The 22,052-nt window shown below is 42.3% G+C and overlaps 1 protein-coding gene across 3 annotated transcripts; it reads left to right on the forward strand.

The window, feature by feature from the left end:
- Positions 1–1,388: 1,388 nt before the first annotated feature.
- On the forward strand, positions 1,389–21,850 carry Gemin8 (gem nuclear organelle associated protein 8). Of its 3 annotated transcripts, XM_029472934.1 has the most exons (6): positions 1,389–1,525; positions 9,306–9,414; positions 9,564–9,602; positions 10,792–10,899; positions 11,074–11,530; positions 20,068–20,652. In XM_029472934.1, the coding sequence occupies exons 3-6, from the start codon at positions 9,600–9,602 to the stop codon at positions 20,322–20,324; spliced, it is 825 nt and encodes a 274-aa protein (XP_029328794.1). In that variant the 5' UTR covers positions 1,389–1,525; positions 9,306–9,414; positions 9,564–9,599; the 3' UTR covers positions 20,325–20,652. The 3 variants fall into 3 exon arrangements, with proteins under 3 accessions (XP_029328794.1, XP_021009182.1, XP_021009180.1); XM_021153523.2 differs by lacking the exon at positions 10,792–10,899 and having other exon boundaries at positions 20,068–21,850; XM_021153521.2 differs by lacking the exons at positions 9,306–9,414; positions 10,792–10,899 and having other exon boundaries at positions 20,068–21,850.
- Positions 21,851–22,052: the final 202 nt, after the last annotated feature.

Consider the following 22,052-nt stretch of genomic DNA (forward strand, 5'->3'; position numbering starts at 1 on the left):
ACCCAAACAATTGTCAATTTTGTGAAGTAAAAAAACTGTTTACCAGTGTATATTCACTAAATAAAATACTACTCTCCTTTAGAATTATAATTTATGCCATGAAATATATAATTTCATGTTCTATTGGACAGATAAATAAATATGTACATATTATTAAAATATGTACATAAATATTAAAATGTGTACATGGAATTCATTTTACTCTTCATTTAAGGTAAATTCTCCTTCCCTAAGGCAAGGATTTTTTTCCTGAAGCAGCTTCATGTATCCCAGGTTGACCTCAGATTCACTGTGTAGCCACAACAACCTTGCTTCCATGTCCGGAATTCTAGGATTACAGATGCGCCAACATGCCCAGGTTTGAGATGTTATAAAGGAATGATCCAGCACATCATTCATGCTAGACAACCATTCTATCAATGAAGCTACACCACTGCCAGGTTAAGATTGCTTAAAACGTGAGTTAGTTAAGGCAGGTTTGTTGATATTCGTGCCTGTAATCCCAACAGTCAAGAGACGGGTGGCTCTTTGTGAATTCAAACCAGCCAGGGCAAGATGATGACCTTCGACCCAGCTGAAAGTGAGACAGTGTCAACAACAACTAGACAGTTCACGTATTTTTTTCAATATTAACTCTTTAAAATGTACTGTGGAATTTAGTTAAGCACATCGAAAATTCTCACATTTAATTACCTCAAAGCCACGTGTGCCTTGCGGCTACAAGACACTGCAGATACTTAGCATATATTGGACATCTGCTATAATGTTTGTTAAATATTCTTTTATACTACTTTGATGCACCAATATTACAGGAATGACAAGGTAATAATGTCCCACTGCTGACATTGCCTAATTATCTTAGCCTTTGGCATTTAAATTGTTTCCTATTTTCACTTTTTGGAATAACCATGCATCTGGTCCAAATCTGGTTTTCCTAGGAATAAATTCCTGCAAAATATGGCACATTTTGCCAAATAAGCCCATTTGGCCTTCTAGTAGTTCATATTTGGTTACTAAGGACTCTTCTGCAACTCTAGAAGGGCGTGTACTGCTGACGATTATAATGACAGAAACACTAGGTACAAATTAAGGTTCATAAATGTCAAGCTGACACAGATCTGAGTGAATCTCTATTTTCAAAACAATTTCTCACCCTCCATTTTAGTTAAGAAAGTGAAAGCTAAAGAAGAAATAATAATATAACTGAAAGCTGAGGGTCGCGATTCAGTTCTGATCCCCTAGTGCCCAATAGCTAGCTGCTGGGACCGCCCAAACAAACGAATTCGCTTCCTGTGCCGCCCTTGACTCTGTGTAGCCACTGACACGACGTTACGTCTCGGATAAGGCGGGACTTCCGTCTTTCTAGCCCAGTACCGGAAGCGAGCTCCTTGTTGCCCAGGCAACCCGTGCCTCCCGCTCTTCTGGTGTCACTCCCCCACTTCTCCCGCCCCTTCCTCCTCCCCACCACCAGAGCTAGGTCGGTTGTTGCCCACCGCCCGAGATCTGCCAGCTGCGTGCCCACGAGGTGACTTCGGGGGCTGATGGGTTGCTTTTGGGGAGTAAGGGAAAAACGTGGCGGACTCCTGAAGCTTGGAGTACTGGCTTGGCGCTCATGCTGTGGCTTTAATTACCATCACCCGGCAGCACGAGATGGTTGCCGAGACCCATGAGAGTCCCAAACCATAACAGACTGTTAAAACTAGTTCTAATTTATGCTCTCAACCCCTATGTGCTTCCTAATCCTTGGGTGCCTGCCGAGAATTCTGTTCCCAGGCCCCCACCTCAGACTATTCCAGTTCAGATCTTGAGAAGTGAGGCTCAAGCATGGGAAGGTTGGGGTTTTTGTTTGTTTTGTTTTGTTTTAACTCACAGTGTAATTCAAACGTGCTGTGGATCACAATGTTGCAGGAAGTCTGTCAGGACACGTTTTTGCAGAGATGTCAAAGCTACTGGGTCATTTACAAAAACAAAACAACAAAAACCTGAGTTTTCCTCCCCCACCCCCACCCCTTGCAACTTTTGAGTTCTGTAGGTCAGAATTCGTAGTGGATATTATCTTAAGAACATTTGACAGTTGCTGTGGGTAGCCAAAGTTCTGAACCATTTTTCCTTTTTTTCTGAAATGATTGTTACAAACTCGTTGCACAAATTAGGCTCTGGACTCCACTGTTGTTGGGGTTTTTATTTGCTTGGGGGGGGGGTTGTTTGTTGGTTTTTGTTTTATTGTTGTTTTTTAACTAAAAGCCAGAACATTACTCAAAATCTTAAGACTAAAAGTTACTGACACAAAGCCTCTATGACTTGTGAGATTGTGATACTGTTTGAAAGTACAATTTATGCTAGTGTGATTCGTCAAGATAACAGTGCCTTTGGGATGGCAGTGGAAAGAGAAACCATGTGTATATGCTTTGGGTAAACCTAACAAGTGCAAGTTCACAGTAAAGTGTATGATCCCTTCTGTTGACTGCTGGGCTGGGGGAACAAGTAAACCCAAGTTGCAGAGAGACGTTTTCATTGCGAAACTGTTTTACAGATGGCAGAGGCTTATTTGGTGTTTCTTCAAGTCCAGCGTTTAAGGAGAAGTTAAGATAAGAAGGATGGCAGGAAATTAAACATAGCTAGAGGTTAGATAAGAGTTCTCAAGCACACTATAGAACTCTCAGAATTACTTCTTTATGTTGGGAAATCCACTCATAAAGCACTTGGACAATCAAATGCAGACTGTAACATTTAAGACCAGATGAACTGAAAATATATTAATACATTTGGAACTTCTTACTGATTGTTGTTTTTAGTTAATACCCCTTAATAATTTGGGGGAGCACGAGTAGGAGGGAATATTATCAGGATACAACAGATAATCTCAACAATTCCAGTAGCCCCCAAAGGCAAGAGATTATACCTGTTATTTTCTCTGGTGGAAGAAAAATGGGACCTCTAAAAGGAATAAAGTATAGCATCTATCCCCTCCAAATAAGTGCCCGGAGCAAGTACAGTATTCAGAAAAGAATTTAGCATAGAATTATCAGAAATATGTTTATAGAAAGTAATTTAAAATAATTCACTGGAAAGATAAAAGTGGTCTTAACTACCCAAACTACTCAAGATTTTTGCTGCTATGCCAGCAATTGAGTGTGTGCTGTGTTTGGCCCTGACTCTTTTATGGTCACACTCAGATATGCTGTATGAAATACATGCCTGAAATAAGACAGACACCATCTGTTTCTTCTTTTGAACCAGATTATCACTGTCGTCGTCCTCTGTTGTCCTGTTTTTTTTTTTTTTTTCAGTTTTCCCGTTACCTGTGGTGTTTCTGAGCCAGAGTGTCTTGCTCTTTCTTGGGCTTCTAGTTCATTTCTGATCGACACTAGCCACATAAAGGATTCTGCAGGATTGTAAAGTAAACCATTCACAAATCCTTATCACCCTTGCTGATAAATTAAACAGTGCCTTCCATGGGTGGGATGTGATTTGGGCAGGGAGGTGGCAAGAATTGTTAACTATACACTTTCAGTCTCCTCTCCACCCCACCCCATGCCTGCCTTGGAAAAACTCTTAATGCAGCACCCAGGCAAGCATAAACTGGAGCCTAGGCTTGAGAAAGTGAAAGGGGTTAAATAATACTTACTAGTCTCCCTCCATCTTCAGCTTTAAAGGTGGCTGTTACAGATGGAAACACAGTCAGCTGCTGTATGCTTGTAAGCAGGCCCTGTGTCCAGCTGAAGATGGAGTTTGGGGAGCTGGCAAGGTAGCCCAGTGGGTAAAGGCACTTGTCACCAAACCTGACACATGCACACAATAAACCAATGTTCTTGTTTTAAAAGTTCTCTGGTGGAAGTAGGCCATTTGAACTCATGCCATCTTTGATGTCTAAATGACTAAGTAGGGACCATACAAAGCCATAGGAAAAAAAATCCATGAGAGTGTCAAGCCTGATACGTTCAACCAAGTACAACAACCAGCTAGGGGTGATGGCATGGGGAAAGCAAGAGTAGGAGGGCAGGAAACAAGAGTGTCAGAAGTCCCTGTTTTTATCATTTTTCTCATTGAGTGAACTACTGGTATTTATACAATTGACAGGCATCTCTAATGGGCTGGCATTGCATGTTCAGGAAGATTTCTTACAATCACACGTGAACTTGTGTTACTCAGGGCACCTTCATTGACTTCGTTTTAGTCCCCAGCATACTGCTTTGTAGCAGGCAGTGTGTTCTGATGGTCTTAATTGCACCCCCAGACTGTCAGTCTGGCTCAAAGCCAAATCAACGGGGACCTCAACAGAAAAAACAAAAATTGACCCTCCAGGCTGTAGACACAAAGACTAATAATATAATAATTTCTTTTGAATATCTTCCTTTGCAAAAATAAAAGCAAATGACCTCTCATGTATTTAATTTTCAAAATTGTATAAAGGAAGATAAACCAGAAAGGAAATTGGTGTGATAGAATAAACATTATAGTTCTGAGGAGGACTTGTGGTTTTATTTTACTTTCTGGTTGCCATGACATGTCCTACATCCTATAATTATAAGACTATAAATATTCAAGAAAAAAGAAATGGTATACAAATATGCAATGAAAATGCCTTTCAACAAAGCATTATCATAGGTGGAAGTTTTTTTTTATCTGGGGGAAAAAAATGACAGAATTCCCAACTGTTGTTCTTCGTTTATAGTTGTGCATTTAAAAATATGTCTCTCAGAGCAAGCAGTGCCACTGTAGAACAAATGTGCTTTTTCCCCCCTTTTTTTCCTTTTTGCCTTAGAAAGGCCGTATGGGAAAATATATCATTCAAGACTGGGAGGCTCTGTCTTGTCTGTAGGCCTCAGCGGTGGTTAGTGAATGACCTCAATGCTGTCGTGGGTTTTTTCCTCCCTCCTTTGGTGGTTGAGGACAGACAATGAATGGTCTCTGTATTCCCCAGAGCTCAGCTGGGTGGTGACCATGATGCCATTGTGTTCCACTGTGGAGGGCTGCCCAGTTTGCAGAGCTGCAGATCCGGCCCTCCCTGACATTGCCAATCGCTTTTCTCTCAGTTCTACCAGCCCTTCAGAAGAAAACTCAGTCCCTGAAGGCTTGTTCCAGAAAGGAGAAGGAGACTTGGGTCGGGGGAGTGAAAGATAAAATGGAACCTGCTGCCCCCACATGCTTGCTTTCCTTGACATGAAAGTACTGCTATAATGCCTGGGAGTATTGCAGTGTGAGCTTTACCAGGGATGCTAAGTGTTTTTGTTAAATCCTTAGCCAGCTTTAGCATATTAACAGATGCTTTTGCAAAGGGGCAGGTTCCCTTTGAAGGAAGACTGTAATCTTTCCAGGTATATCTCCTGAAAACTGTCGTGCCTGCTTCCGCAAGGTCCTGTCTACTAATGACTAGTTAGCAGTCTGTACCAGAAATCATGGCCCTCCGTGTGCTTTAGATTGATAGTGTTTTACAGGACTTCTTGTTACTGCTTTTTTAAAAGATTTTTTTATGTGTATAAGTGTTTTGCTTGCATGTATGTAAGTGTACTACATTCATATAGTGCCAAAGGAAGCCAAAAGATACATCAGGTCCCCTGGAGCTGGAGGCACAGAAGGTTGTGAGTGACTGTGTGGATGCTGGGAACCCATCCTCTGCAAGAGCAATCAGTGCTCCTAACCCTGAGCCATCTCTCCAGTACTTGTTGGTACTTCTAAAAAAAAGTCTTTATATGTCTAAGAAGAGATCAAATAAATGTTCCAATTTCCTTACTTATTAGTAGAAACGTTTACTCCTCTTTTGCCCCAAATATTAGGGATCACTGACCAAGATAGAGTTGATCATAATTTCTGGTTTTGTTTCTGTTAGTCTTAAGTGGAGCCTGATAATTCGTGAAAGGTAGGAGAATGCTCTACTGAGGTCCAAGTGGAAAGTGAAGACCAGTCGGGATGCTCAGTATACCAGTATAGAACATACAAGGTATCATCATAGTAACAGAAAATCATGCTCAACAGGAAGGTAGGAATGTTTGAAAGGTCGGGGTGCTGGTTTTGTCGTGGAAAGTTGAACATTGACATTATATATATATAAAAAAAAATCAGTGCGTGTCCACAACCCTTAAAATATTTCCTATCTGAACCTTTGCTGAAAAATTCTAGCATAAAATATGAAAAGTGGTACTAGAAATCCTGAGCTAAGAATTATAAAGCTCTGTGCAAATTGCTATGCCTCTCTGACATGTTTCTCTGTGCTTTATCTTATTTGACTTTGAGAGATTTCTTTGTAAATTTCCATCTTAACTCTTCAAAATTATTAATTTGAAGATCTATAGGATTTTAGGGGTCCTAAAATTTAAAAGAATATACAGATTGGCTTGGGAAGTCAGGAAGAAAAAAAAAATAAAGCAAACGAGGCAATGAGCATTTCTTATATCCAGCCCTAGTGACCCTCTACTTGCTGAAGGATGGCACCAATTTGATTATAACTCTTCCAGCAGCCAAAACTAATTGAATTCCTCTTCTACTTGGTATTCAAAGCAAATAAAATTGCTAGCAAAGTTCCTGTAGTCTGTCATTGACATAAATTGCATTTTTCCTTTATGGCCTAGGTCTTCAAAATGTCTGGTAGCTGACTGGGGGGTCTGTAACTCTGTAGAGTGCTTGCTTAGCTTGTACAAGGGCCTTGGCTCACCTCAGCATGGCTCACAAGGAATGTGGTTAGTTAGTTAACTTATGTTACCTTCTTGATGGTGGGATACACCAGGCTCGAGGTGAACCTCTTGTGGTTGGAAAGTTGAAATCCACTTTCTTTAGTAAGCAAAGATGATTTTCCTGGCTTCTGGCTTACAGAAATATTTTGAGTGAGCACTGAGTGATCCCTATTGCGTAATATCACTGCAACCCTGCTACCTAATTAGTTGTTGAACCCAAATCATAAGCAACCTTTGTGCAAAGTAGAACTCCTTTGAAGCCCTTTTTAATCACAGCCATTGACATTTGAGCTGCTGGGCAAATGTCACTAATTATCCTTGATGATCTTCAGGGGTTACTGCCCAAAGTCTCATGTTACTTAAATGTCTATCTGTAGGTAAAGAGCCTCTGCTGTCTCAGAATATATTCTGCTGTCTCAGAATATGCTAGCACCTTTAAGGCCAGCTTGGATCTTATGTAAGTCAAAACAGGATTTGGCCTATAATAAATGTTCATTCACAGTGTTCACAGTGAGGTTTCTTAAATTTGAGTTCATCAGACTTGATCCACTTGCAAGGCATAGAATGACGTCTATATTCCAAGCACTTTGGTTTGCTTGGATTACTTGGCTTGATTTATTTATTTATTTATTTATTTAATATTTTTTAAGACAGGGTCTGAGCTTATAGCTCAGACTGGTCTTGAACTCAATGCTGTAGCCCATGCTGGCCTCAAACTTTCTCACTTCTGCTTCAGACTCCTGAGTACTGGGATCACAGGCATGTACTACTACACCCTGCTAGGATGCAAAGCTCTAAATTTCCAGGAGACACATGATGACTCTTGGACTTTTCTCATTTAATTCCAATGCTATTTGTTAATCAAAAAACAAATTTGATTAGGACACACATGAGTTCACTTTAATGTCATTGTGTGCTGCAGGCACTGAAAGTTCTTCAGGTTTCGGTGACAGAAATATGAAACCTAGCTTTAGTGAATTAGCCACTTATGGGCTAATATTTATTATAGTTTGGCACTTAAATGTGCACTGATTTCTTCTATCATTACATTTGCATTTTATTTTGTTGGATGGCAACGCACCCAATTACTGACTGCCTTCTATTTCCTCCCTAGCCTGTAAAGAACATTAGCTGTTAGCTGAATCTCCAGGAAATGGGCCCTGCTTGAAACCTTTAAATCACAGTTGAAAAGTGGATCGATTAAACTTAAACACTCACTGCATTTGATAACTTTCTCCTGGTTTTCATCCACCGTGTGTGTGTGTGTGTGTGTGTGTGTGTGTGTGTGTGTGTGTGTGCGCGCGCCCGCCAGCATAACCCTAAATGTATCAGGTATGGACTGTGTTTAAGAGAAGTTTGCAGCGTATCATCCACCCTCTTAGTGGTGCCCTATCTGGAAGCTTGTTACATTTCATTATGAATGGTTCTTTAAGTATCAAGTTTTTTGTGCTTTTGTTTCATGATCTTAAATTTGCATGGATTTTAAAATACTATTTTTGTTAACTGTTTGTTTTGAGACAAGAGTTCTGTAGCCCAGAATGACCTTGACCTTGAAGCATGGCAATCCTCCTGCCTCAGCCCCCCAAGCTGGAATTACAAGCATGTACCCCCATACCTGATATAACTTGTTAAAAGTCCATTCTGGTGTTGCCAGGCATTTTAGAAACTCCTTGTTAAGGAGAAGGAATTAACTTTTAATTTATTATTAGTGTGTATGTGTGTGTGCACAGGCCAAGGTCAGAGGACAACGTTTGGAATCTTTCCACTGTGGGTTCCAGGTCATCAATCTGGTGTGATGAGCTGCTGAGCGTCTTACCAGCCCTAACATTTACTTTAACTGGGTTGTAAAAGATGTGTAGGTAATGCCCTGCCATACCTCTGGAGCCTTCTTCTGCAAGGAAGCAGGGGGATTAGGGAGAAGAGTATTGTATGAAACAAAAACCAAAGCTGAGGTAGGCTGGAGAAACGTCTTGTTGGAAGAAGTTTCTACAAGCCCCACACTTAGGGCTTCTAGTCAGTTGGAAAGATAGAGTGTTTTCAAGCTTCAAGACAGCCCAAGAATGGGCTAGCAAGATGGCCCCATGGATAGAGGTGCCCACCAGCAAGCCTGACAACCTGAGTGAGTTCCAGGAGAACTGACTCAATCACATGTGATTTCCGTACTCACATGTCATGGCACGCACAACACGCCCACATGTGCCATAAATAATAAGGAAATGTTCAAAAAGAAAGAGAGAAGCCAAGGTTATTTTAAATAGACATTTGCCTATGTTTACAACTAGCAAAGTAGACTGACAGTGGTAACACGTGCCTTTAATCCCAGCACATGGGAGGCAGAGGGAGGTGGATCACTGAATTCAAGGCCAGCCTGGTCTACATAGAGTGTTCAAGACAGCAATAGCAGTTACACAGAAACCCTGTCTCCATAAAGAAAAGAAAAAAAGGAAGAAAGGAAGGAAGGAGGGAAAGAAGGAAGGAAGGAAGGGAGGGAGGAAGGAAGGAAGGAAGGAAGGAAGGAAGGAAGGAAGGAAGGAAGGAAGGAAAACTAGTAAAGTAATATTGTAGGCTTGCTCTAAGATACATTATTCTGTATACTGCTTTTACTAAGTTATATGGTTATGGTTCTTTTCATAGACTTTTCTTTGAGTAAACAAGTACTGGAATACAAAACCAGTCGGAGTCCTTTGACTCAATCACACCTAAGGGAGATTGCTCTTCTCCAGACCACAAGATCACAACCCAGGTAACAGATTCTTGTTGCAGGAAGATCAGTCATGATATTGGGACAAAAAAACAGCCTCTTAAGGGCTACGTTGAAGACCATGGAATAGCTGTGACTGTCCTATAGAGTGATGATGAAATGTTCTCACTGTGTTTGTGTTTGTCTTTTAGTTCCCACTTGGACTTTTGCAATAAGAGATAACAGCAATGGTAAGATTACCTATTTTTTCTTAATATATGCAGCCATTCCAAAAGCTACTGAAATCTGAAACACTTTTGGCCCTAGCGTTTGAGATAAGGGATACTTAGCCTGTCTATCAGACAACTAAAAGTAAAAAGAGCATCTTGTATGATAATAGACATATGTCTCAGACATTGAGGAATGGACTCAACGAGCAGATTAGTAGGAAATAAGGGAAGGAACCCTAGTATGGTCATTAGAATGAGCAAGCCATTTCTGACTTGGAGCTAATACAGATAGCCAGGTTAATAAATGTCAGGACTTTTATCTTTCCTTGTCTTATCAAAAAGTACACAGACGACCACTGGGGAAGAAGAACATTAGGAATGGGACAGGGTGAAACCTGCTAATCAGGGGTGACTACAATCAAAATACATCGTGTACAGCATGAGAATGTCATTATGAAACTATAGTTACATATACTCATTTTAAAAAATCTTAAAGTAAACTCTTACTATAAATAAATACTGTGAATAAAATGAAGGCATTTTTCAAAGAAGATAGATAATCTTTATTTGTCTCTGTCCTCAGTGTCTTGGTTTCTTTTCTTGTTGTTGTGATAAAATACAAAAGACAGGAAAAAATTATTTTGGCTCACAGTCGAAAGGTACTGTTCATCATGGCAGTAATATTGCATACACAATCAGGAACGTGGAGTGATGAGTGCGTGCTTCTGTCCTATTTATATAGTCTAGTATCCCGACAAAGGAATGGTGCCATCCACTGCAAAGATCTGCCAGACTCAATTCACAAGTGAACCCAGAGATCTGCCACCCTGAGATTTGCGATCCTGTGAAGTTGTCATCATTAATCACATTATATAAGCCCCCATAACCTTCAGCTGTTGTCCTGTGGGGAGCTGAAGTACAGATAGTCAGGAAATGTATTACATTTGCCCTCTGCAGTGAGCACAAACCTATTTTACACTTGTGTTTTTAAGCTTAATAGCATCCTCATGGAAAGGAGGGTGGTGGCTTGAATGGGAAATGTTCCCTATAGGCTCAGGTATTTGACCACTTGATCCCCAGTTGGTGGCACTGTTTGGGGAAGTTCTGGGAAAGTGTAGTATTGCATGAGGAAGGACATTACTTGGAGTGTGGGCTTTGAGAATGCACAGCACTGCCCCACTTCCAGTTCTCTCTCTCTCTCTACTTCAAGTTCATGTTTGAAGCTGTGATCTCAGCTTTCTGCTCAGGCTACTGTGCCTGCTGCTTGCTGCTTGCTGCTGTGCCTCCTGGCCATCATGGACTCAAACCCTCTGGAACTGTAAGCCCTCTAACTCTTTCTTCTTTAAACTGTTCTTGCTCCTGATATTTTATCACAGCAACAGAAAAGTAACCGGTAACAGTAAATAGCTGTTGGTTAGTTAGTTGGTTAAACATTTGAAGATTCTCTAGAGACTGAACCATTTGATGTCTGTCTTATATGTCCATTCTGTAGGCCTCAAACTGGAGGGCTAGTGCATCTTGGTATTCTCACCCAGTATATGCAAGATACTGGCAACATTATCATCATGCAATGCTTTGGATGCAGAGCCACCAGAATGCCTACAGAACGTTCAGGGATTCCTATTTCACTTCCCCATGGCTCTTCCCTCATGGAGCTCTTCCCTGGAACTTTCCTGCTTATGAGGCTGGGCATCCTTGGGACTCTGAAGGCCAGCACATGGCACGGCAGGAGTCTCCCTACCGTGTTTCCCATCCCAGAAGCCCTGGGCAGCCTCTGCATAACAGCAGTAGAAGCCAGGCATCTCCAAGAGGGAATGAAGCACGGTATGAGAAGGAAGAGCTGGAGTCAGATTCAGATGATGAAGTAGAGTGCGACCTGAGCAATGTGGAGATCACTGAGGAGCTCCGCCAGTACTTCGCGCAGACCGAGAGGCACAGAGAAGAGAGAAGTAAGTTCTCTTCACTGCCCTGATGTTTACAGCTCTTTCCTTTTCTGACATACCAAGTTATTTTTATAACTTCTTATTTCGGTGCAGTTAATAATCTAAATCTGGTCTTAAGCCTAGAAAAAAAACTATAGTGATGTTGTACCTCAGTTATATTTGGTCCTCAGAGTTGGTTTATATAGTGCTATTCATTTGAGTTCCTAATAATACACCTACCATTTTGTGAGCATCAGACATTCAACCAGATGAAATGTGTATGTGCGCATGCGTGCATACCTTCTCTAATCCACATAGCCGACCCTCAAGGCATGAAACTCATTTTACAGCTGAGAAAAGTGAAGCTTAAGGAGGTTAATTACACAATCACCCACTTGCTAGTAGGAGTCCACGCTTGCAGACTGTGCTCCGCTCCACGATGCAGCTTTCTCTGGGCTGTGCTTCTCCCTGACACGGTGAGGTTTCCCAAATGCTGGACTCTGAGCGCTTCTCTGGGACACAGCTCAGAGCTGCTCCTATACAGCTCCCTGCACTACACAGTCAGTGTGAACCTAAATAGAATAACAAAATGCCTCCCAGGTACAGCTTTCCTGTTTTCTCCACACTACAGGTCAGAGCTTTGCAGTAAAGCGCTTAGGGCTTTGCACAGTAAGTCCCTAAGCAGGAATTTTTCTTTTTAAAATTTCTACTATTCATCAGACCTTTTATTATTATTGTTAAGTGCCCTTGAAAATGTACAGATACTTCTTTTCCCATTATAACCAGCATTCTGTCTCTAAATGCCTTTCAGTAGGGTCTCATTGTGTATTTTATGTAGAATTTTCACTTGGTTGGTTAATTGAGTTTTTGAGACAGTCTTCCTATATGGTCCAAATTGACCTGAAACTTCTGATCCTCCTACCTCAGTTTTCTGAGTACTAGGGTTAAAGATATAGATCATTATAGCCAGCTTCTAACCTAGAATTTTCAAATAAACAGAAACATGGAGAATTCAACAAAGGAAAGTTTCATTTCCATTTTAAAATGTCTGTGCCCTCTTAACAGTAGATTAGGCTTTATTGATCCCCAGTAGATGCCAGGAACTGAGCAGCAGACTTTGGATAAAGTATCGTTTCCTTTAGTATCTGCTTGTGATTCTTCTCTAACCACTTGTTCTCTTCGGTTTACCTATTTTCTTCTGAGTAAACTGTTGATTTCTTTGGCATGCTCATATTAGAAAGTATATCCAGGGGCTAGAGAAATAGCTCAGTGGTTAGGAATGCTTGCTGCTCCATTCCCAGCACTCACCCACCCACCTGTAACAATAATTCCAAGAGATCCAGTGCCCTCTTGGGACCTGCAGGAGCATGAGGCATAAACACGATACACAAACATACATGTAGTGATAAAAAGAACGTATATGCAAACAAGTATATGAAAGCAATAGTTTCTGATGTGCATAGAATACATTTCTTTTTTGTTATAAATAAATAAATATTTATTTATCTGTGGGAGAGTGTGCAGGTCAGAGGCCATACTTGCCAGAGTTGGTTTTCTCCTTATACCATATGGGTCACCGAGATTGAACTCTGGTCATCAGTCTTGATGACAAGTGCCCTTACCCACCAAGCCAACTCAAGAACCCCATGGTACATTTCTTTCCCTGGTCCCCAGAAATAAATTTTAGCTTTTCTCAGAATGCATACAAAGCAGTAATTTGTCTAATTTAGACATGCACCAAAAATGAAGAGGTAAGGTGTTGGAGCTTGTTCACGTGTAATTGTTATGCTGTGCGTTACAACATGGGTTAGAGAGCACAGGAGTCTAAACTATTACTTTCGAGAAAAGGCATACCTGAGTTCTTAAACCTAAGACTTAAGAAGTAGTCAGTCAACAAGAATATGTCATTTACACAGTCCATCATTATCAGTGAGCTGTTTAATAAAATTCTTCAGCCTGGACAGCAAGCATGTTCTTGTCTCCAATGATTAACATCTTTAAATAATGAAAGCACAAAACTTGAAACAGGATAAGGAATCCTGGATGGCGTTAGGAAGATGCTCCCTGGATATAGTGCCTGTCTCACAAGCCTTAAGACCAGGGTTCAGATTTCTGGCACCAACTTGGAAGCTGGTCGAGCATGACATCCATCTGTCATTCCAGTATTTGGGAGGTAGAGATTTGATCCCCAGGATAAGCTGGCTGGCTTTGAAGATTAGGTTCAGTGAGAGACCCTACCTCAACTTAAACAGAAAATTAAGGTAGAGAGTAATCAAGGGAGACACCCGACACCAACTTCAGGCCTCACTGAAGGTACTCACACACATAGACAAGTACCTAAAAGGTGGCAGTAGCTTCGTGGAAAGGTGGTTGCCCAGCATGCACAAGGGCCTTGGTTCTATCCCCAGCATAATAAAGAGAAAAAACCAACACCTTTAGTGCCTTGGAAACACTTATGCTTTCCATTATGTTATATGTCATCATTTCCTCTTAACATACTTCCTCAAAATGTTAGTGATAACAGTACTTTTTAGAAAATAGACAGTTGTAACATTTTAAAGGTTAGCTGTGGTTTCAATTATTAGGAAACATGTTTAGCATTCAGCGGGATACATTTTAGTCATAAATAGCCATCAATTGAAACTGCGTGATACTTAGAAGGAACATGAATGAAAGTTAACATCCCCCATAGGAAAGAAAGCCCTCCAGAAAAAACCCTGCCCCTCCAGTCCTGGCATTGTGCCAGAAAGGTCTTTATTAGATGTGATTCAGGGGTGGATGTTGGCTCAAAACCAGGACGTGTTCTCAGAGAGTGAGATATTCTGAAATGAAACTGAAATCGAATCCTGGTTAAATGATGTATAGAAGAGTATCTGTGGTATAGAGCCCAAAGTTACTGATACAAACAAGGGGCACAGCCAGTGTCCAAAGCAGTGGAAGGAGGATTGTTGCCAGGTAGCTGTGCAGAAATGGAACGTTTAAGACTTGGGGGAGTACGATCTATTTGGAATGAGAGAAAAGGTGAGTTCACTTGGTGCGTAGACTACTGTGTTATTTTTCCTGAAGAGTCCACTTGTGTTTGTACATCTCATGGGGAACATGTGCTCCATTGTGTACCCCATTCAGAGGCTTTCTTTCCATTCTTGTGTCCATAGTGACTGACCCTTTAAGTCAATGCACTGAAAACCATTAGTCTGTCCTCTAGAAAACGTAGAGCATATAACAAGGCTCACAGTCCAGTGTTGCCTGAGCTGTTTTGGTTTAAATAGTGTGGTTAAAGTATGAAAGCACACTGACTCTGACCATTCCAAGTATGCCTTCATCTCCTCTAGTATGGATGTTCAGAAGAACAAAAGAGCATCCATTAAGATAATGGATGGTGAAGGTCACAGAAAAGTAGAAGAGAGTGGGTAAAGGCACTTTCCTTGCTAAAGCTAAGCCGGTGATTGTCCACTCACTGCAGGGCTACATTGGATGGAATGGGGGACCCAGAGTGAGGAGACTGTGTTTTGAGTCTGTTGCTGATGAGGCAGAAAGGCATTCTTGATTTACTCAAGTCTGTGCTGTCCCTTGCTTATGCTGTCGCCATTAACTTTGGCAACATAGCAGAAAATCTCATCAGAAAGCCCTGCTAATCCTAGAAAAATGAGGGGCGATACCATTCTTCAACACACATTACTGTAGTGCTTTGTCTCTCAAACTGTGCTGCCTTTGAGCTAATTATGTATAGCATATTTAGTGAGTAATTTCCTGCTGTGTAAAATTTCCCTAAAGTCCAAGTTGCTTCCTGTGATTATTTTTTCCCATTATGGATTATAATTCTACATTAGTAATAACTCTTTTCTAAAATCATGTTTAATTAGGGAGAGCAAGGAGTATGAGTGTTCGCACAATGCCTATATAGGCCAAAGGCTTTGGATACAATGGAACCTGGCATTAAAGGCAGTTGTTAAATCCCCTGCCCTAGGTACTGGGAACCAATCTTGGATCTTCCGCAAGAGCAATCTGAACTCTTAACCAGTAAGCCATCTCTCAGTTCTCCTGGTAGCTTCTTATAGATGCACAGACTGGGGCAAAAGCATGCCAAAACCATGTGCCCTAAACTTAGATGGAGTCCAGTAAAGTTTTTCCTTTAAAATGTATTACTGGTTAGAGGTGGGGCATGCTTATTTAATTCCACATGCATATTAACTCTTGTATTGTCTTATAGGGTTGCTGTAGCAAATTACAGCAATTTTCATGGCCAAACAGCAGAGGTTTATTTTTTTCACATCCAAAATCAAGGTGTCCACAGGGCAGCCTTCCTACAAAGGCTCTAAAGCAGTGGTTCTCAACGTTCCTATTGCTGTGACCCTTTAATACACTTCCTTATGCTGTGGTGATTGATACCCAACCATACAATTACTTTCGCTGCTACTTCATAACTGTAATGTTGCTACTGTCATGACTCATAGCTAAGTATCTGTGTTTTCTGGCAGTCTTAGGAGACTCCTGCTTCCTGCAGCACTTGGTGTCTTCTAGCATCTCTTCACTTGTAGCAGTATCGCCACCTGTCTATGCATGGCTTTCCCTGTGTCTCTTTGCCCTTTTCTGTCTCATATAAGGCCACTCTCGTTAGATTTAAGGTGTGCACTAATCTAGTACAATCTCATCATTATCTTTTATCTGCACAAAGCCTCTTTCCAAGTAAGCCCCAGTGACGAGGACCTGCTGCTCGGCCTCTTCAGCCCCAGTTTGAAGCTGGAATGGAACCTAAGTGTTGTTTTGATTTGTAGTTAGTGAGTCAATTCCTGTATGTTACTCACACCTTCGATGGCTGGGACAAAGACCTGTCAACTAGGAAGGAAAGACTTGCTTTGGCTCGAGAGTTTCAGATGTTACCGTTCAAGATCAGTCAGATGGAGTCATGGCTTTGGGCCTGGAAAACAGTAAACCATGAGGTGAGCATAGCTTCTGGTGGAAGCAGAGCATGCCTACGCTGACAGGCCTCTTCCTGCTCAGGGCCGCAGACTTTTGTGTGGTGCCACCCACATTCCTGACAGATCTCCCTTCCTTGGTTGATCATCTAGAAATACACTCGTAGACGCTTGCAGCGGCATGCTTTACCATCTCCTAAGTGTCCCTCAATGTAGTCATGCTGTCAATCAAGACTCAGTATCACAACCACAGGAGAAAAGTGCTCAGTAACAGTGAGTGCTACGGCTGATTTCAGTTTTATGATGAGCCAGGCTGTTGCCCATGCAAAGCGACCATACTGTTGTGTCTCCATTGTAATACTGATACTACTCGACTTCAGTTGGGCCAGTCACATCCAGTTAGCTAAGCCCTCACCTTACCTTGACAAGGAAAATGTGCTGAGTGAGCGTTAAGGATCCTGTCTTTACTTGGGTGGGAGGAATTAAAGAACAATAAACTGAATAGAGGCCTTCAAGCCCAGGAATTGTATCATACAATTCTTGGTTCCCTAAGTCAGTATATTCTAAAATATTTTCAGAAACTATCTGATCATTAGAACACAGCAGGTTGATCAGAGAGCATTTGATTTTGACCTAAATGGTTTAGTCTAGCCTATAAGTCAGTTGATAAATACTTGCCTAGCTTGAGAAGAGTCTGCAGTTACATCTTCAGCACTGTAGAAACCAAGCATGGTAGCACTATTCTATAACCCCACACCTCAGAGGTGTAGACCATAAATTAAGGAATTCAAGGTCACCTTGGCTACATAGCCAGCCTGGGCTAAGGATAGAACCCAGTGCTTGTTAAAAACTGTGTGTCTCTCCTATAGGGCTGAACAATAATATGAACTAACCAGTACCCCCAGAGCTCATGTCTCTAGCTGCATATATAGCAGAGGATGGCCTAGTCGGCCATCATTGGGAAGAGAGACCCTTGGTCTTGCAAACTTTATATGCCTCAGTACAGGGGAACGCCAGGGCCAAGAACTGGGAGTGGGTGAGTTGGGGAGCAGTGGGAGGGGAAGGGGTATAGGGGACTTTTGGAGAGGAAACTAGGAAAGGGGATAACATTTGAAATGTAAATGAAGAAAACATCTAATTAAAAAAAATACAAACCCTGTGTATCTCACCAGGAAATCTAAGCTTACTTTAATGTTCTGTGAGAAGAAGCAGAGGTGAGCAGTTCCAGGACAGAGGTGAAGGAATGATAGAAAAGTGAGCCCAGGGGAAAAACATGCTCCCCATTGGGGAATCTACCCTAGCTGCCCATCACAAACACAGGGATCTCTAGAAATAAGAAACAGAACTGGCAGGTGCTTTTCTCTGACCCAGTTTTGATTTTTGTTCTCCCTATAGAAGTGAGGTCAGAGGTGAAATGGCCATTTCCCCTGCCACATTCACCACCACACTCCTCTCCCAGAGCTCAGCATGGCTATAGACTGCACATGCCTCTGAGCACTGAACAGCAGGAATGCTGATGTTTTCAACTTGGCCCAAAGACCAAAGTTTTGAAGAAAATTCTTGGTGACCTGCAATTCATTTGTGATTGGCCCAGTTCTGTGCATTTCCCAGGAAAGGCCATGCATGCCTTTTCTGCTATTTCCTGTCGTTTGCTTTATGCATTTTTTATTTCCACACGTGAAAGTAAGGGCAGATGTTCTAAGACAACAGTGGCTGTATATGTGTGGCCATAGCCATTTTTATTTGTCTTGTCTGCTTCTGTGTGTGTGTGTGTGTGTGTGTGTGTGTGTGTGTGTGTGTGTGTGTGAGTGAATGCCGAATGTTTGGGGGTATTCTCAGAGGCCAGAGGGCATCAGACCCATTGGAACTGGGGTTCCATGGAATGGTGAACTACCCAACGTGAGTGCTGGGAATGAAAGCAGGCTCCTGTGTGACAGCAGAATGCCCTTCACAGCAGTTCCCTGCGTGCTTCTGGCTGTCTCGAACTCATGATGTAGACCAGCCTGGTTTTGAACTAACAGTTTTGCACCTGCTTCTGCCTCCTGAATGCTAGCATTGAAGACATGTGCTATTAGGCCTAGCTATATCAGGCCTAGCTATATATCTGTATCTAATGGGTCCAAGTTTGTAAAACTCCTAGACATTTCTAAGGTGTTAGTCATTCAAAAAAAATAAACAAACAAAAAAAGAACAAAAACGGGATTTACAAGGGTGACTTCGAATAGCTATATAAATGTCTTCCTTCACACTTGATTAGCTCACTGCTATCTTCCCTTCCAGATACTAGCAGAGAGTGGCCCACCATGGAAAGAATGATTTATCCCATAGTTTTATTCCCCTACAGCCAGTTTAACTCCTTATCTCGGGGCATTCCTCTGGGTAACAATAGTGGGTACAGATAGTGCGCTTGAAGCTATCAATTTCCCTCTTGACAGAGTTGCTTACAAAATCGGAGTGTGCCTGCCCACCTCCTTCTCCCTTCTGCTGCTTTGCTTTGTTGACATTCTTATGTTGGTATTTACATAGGAATAAGAATTGTAATATTGGGACTGTCTGTGGTTTAAACAAAAGGAGAGAAGGGAGAAAGAAATTGAATCAATGCTTCCTTTACAAGGATTTACTGAATTAGTAGACTTGGCAGGTCTCCCCTGTGCTAAGCTGGGACCTAACAAGTTGAGCTCCACACCAGGAAAAGCAGCTTTGTTTTGTAGCTGGAAGAATGTGAGTCAGATCCAGAGGGGCCACGCCACTTACCCACCACATTTGTGCTAGTAAGTGTGAGGACCAGAGTTTGGACCCCCAAGCATCCTCAGAAATACTAGATATGCATGGCAGGCATGCTGTAATCCCAGCATTTGAGAAGTGGGGACAAGGGCCCAGGAGCAGCTAACCAGATTAGCTGCATTTTGAGCTCTGGCTTCAAATGACTGAGCCCATCTAAAATGGATAGTAATTGAGGAAGGCTCCTGACATCAACCTCTGGCCTCCACGTTCACATGTGTACACACACATAGGGACACCAGACATGAGTGCAAAAGGCAAAGAAAGAAACTGGGACGGATGGGCTGGCTCAGTGGGGAGATACACTTGCTGCCAAGCCTGGTAACCAGTGTTTGATTCCCTGGGACTCACGTAGTAGAAGAACTCTGTTCTCTGACCCCCACATATAGCACAGTGAATGTACATCCCCAAATGTAGTTTTTAAAGATGTGCTTTTGGTAGCACTGAACGTTGAAGGAAACTTTTCCATCCCAGGGAGGAACAGTACATGAAAGCAAACAAGGACTGCCTGCCATTGATGGCCAGTCAGATGACACGAGAAAGCCAAGTGCTTCCATTTTTCTCCTGTATCTTCAAGGTCTGCTGTAGAGGATTAGTGGGTTGAGATAATGGGTTTCTTGGAGGCATTTGCAGGTTCTGTCAATGGCTAGTGGCCCCTAAGAAGTGAACAGTGAGCTTCATGCCTTAGGATCTGCGGATCACCACAGCTGCCCCAACAAGGTCCAAGTTTGCTATTGGGAAGGACAATAGGAGGAGCTTAGGGAGCACAGATGGCATGTGAGGCGTGGTAGCAGGAGTGTCAGCATCCAGCAGATCTTCTCCCTGCATGTGTATATCTTTTATGGTCTCAGTCCTATCCATTCCCAGGGCGACAGCAGCAGCTGGACGCAGAGCGCCTGAATGACTATGTGGATGCAGACCATGGCCTGTACTTCAACCACCGTAGGTCACTGGAGCCCCCATCTGAGAAGCCCTGGGAGCGGCGCCAAGCAGAGATGAAGCGCTTATACGGCAACAGTGCTCCCAAGATCCTGGCCATGGAGACTGCTGTACAGCTGAGCTTTGACAAGCACTGTGACAGAAAGCAACCCAAGTACTGGCCTGTCATTCCCCTGAAGTTCTGAGTCCTGGGCACCGGGACCCTAGGGAATGCATCACAGTTCCTAGCCTCTCCCTCTTCATCTCTTCTGGACATTTTTCAGAGAAATAGGCCTGCATACCAACATGGTGGATACAGTCTGTCAATAGGAGAGAAGTATACTGTTGCCAACACAAGGAATGTTCACTGACAAAGTGATAATTTATGTATTGTACTGGCTCTTGGTTTTCTCTTTAACAGTCCAGTTCATTGAAATTATTGCCTAGCAATACTGCCTATTGTTTTGCATTTTTAATGTCCTTCTTTAAAACATCCAGAATGTCATAAAAGCCTTAAGCCACGTGTCATTTATTCCTACATTTTTTATTAGATATTTTCTTTATTTACATTTTAAATGTTATCCCCTTTCCTTGTTTCCCCTCCAAAAATTCCCTATCTTCTCCCCCCTCCCCCTGCTCCCCAACCCACCCACTCCCACATCCTGGCCCAGCCATTCCTACATTTTTTAGACCAGTTTTCATACAGTGCATGCTAGCTACAAACTTAAAATCTTCCTGCTTCTATCTCCCAAATGCTAGTTTACAGGTTTGCACTGCCCACACTAAGCTTCTGTCTACGTATTTCCTGTGACTTCTTCTTTGGACCCCTCTGAAAATGATATAAGTGAACATTAAAAGAAGTGGCACTGTGCTGGGCGTGGTGGCGCACGCCTTTAACCCCAGCACTCGGGAGGCAGAGGCAGGTGGATTTCTGAGTTTGAGGCCAGCCTGGTCTACAAAGTGAGTTCCAGGACTGCCAGAGCTATACAGAGAAACCCTGTCTTGGGGAAAAAAAAAAAGAAGAAGAAGAAGTGGCACTTGTTATTCTGATAGGTATCAGCCCGCATGCTCTATAAGACCTGAGAATAAATACTCTGGGCTTGGCAGGCCATGTTGTCTCATAACTAACTGCCTCACCCTGTCTTTATAGCATAAAAACAGCCATAGTTACTGAATAAACAAATGAATGTGACTGTTTCAATAAAATTTTATTTGTTAAAAAAAATAATAAAATAAAACAGGCTATGGACTGGATTTGATCTACAACTGCTGCTGCTGTAAAACAGTGAAAATCACCCATCTGACATTATTGTTATCTTGTTTTCTGTCCAGAACTTGGTTGTCAAGCAGAATTGATAACAAACAGTAATTCCCAAGCCTGGTCATTTACAATCTCTTTTGTTGTCAAAATGCACAGTTGAGCTCTTACTTCATATAGTAAGTGCTGATTTAGTAAGCAAATAACAGCTGTGAGAAGGAAAATCTAAACATTGATGGAGCAGTCCATTTATAGAAGCCAGCTCCTTTTTAAATACGTTCTTACAGTCCATTGCCAGGGTGAGCCGGTGTTGACCTGAGAAGGTTAGCACATCCATCAAAGGTTGGTGAAAAGATTCTGTATTGACATGTTGCTCCCTAGGAACACATTCCGCTTCCATCCAGCCCCTGCCCTGAGACAACCAGGTCCCTTTCAACAGACATAGACAAGTCAGAGCCTGCTTAGACAGCAGGTACTTTTTTTCTGGGGCGTGGCAGGGGGGGGTGTTGAGACAGGGTTTCTCTGTATAGCCCTGGGGCTGTCCTGGGACTCACTTTGTAGACCAGCTGGCTTCGAACTCAGAAATCCGCCTGCCTCTGCCTCCCAAGTGCTGGGATTATAGGCGTGCGCCACCACACCCGGCTGAGAGTGCGGTTTTCTATATCCACCTCAGAAA

The sequence above is a fragment of the Mus caroli genome, chromosome X (assembly GCF_900094665.2).
Source record: "Mus caroli chromosome X, CAROLI_EIJ_v1.1, whole genome shotgun sequence".
Lineage (NCBI taxonomy): Eukaryota > Metazoa > Chordata > Mammalia > Rodentia > Muridae > Mus > Mus caroli.

What these genes read in the sequence shown, in the direction of transcription:
- Gemin8 (XM_029472934.1), top strand. An exon ending in GACTCAAACCCTCTGGAACT is followed by an intron (nt 10,900 to 11,073) that starts GTAAGCCCTCTA and finishes TCCATTCTGTAG; the next exon opens with GCCTCAAACTGGAGGGCTAG. An exon ending in GAGGCACAGAGAAGAGAGAA is followed by an intron (nt 11,531 to 20,067) that starts GTAAGTTCTCTT and finishes ATCCATTCCCAG; the next exon opens with GGCGACAGCAGCAGCTGGAC.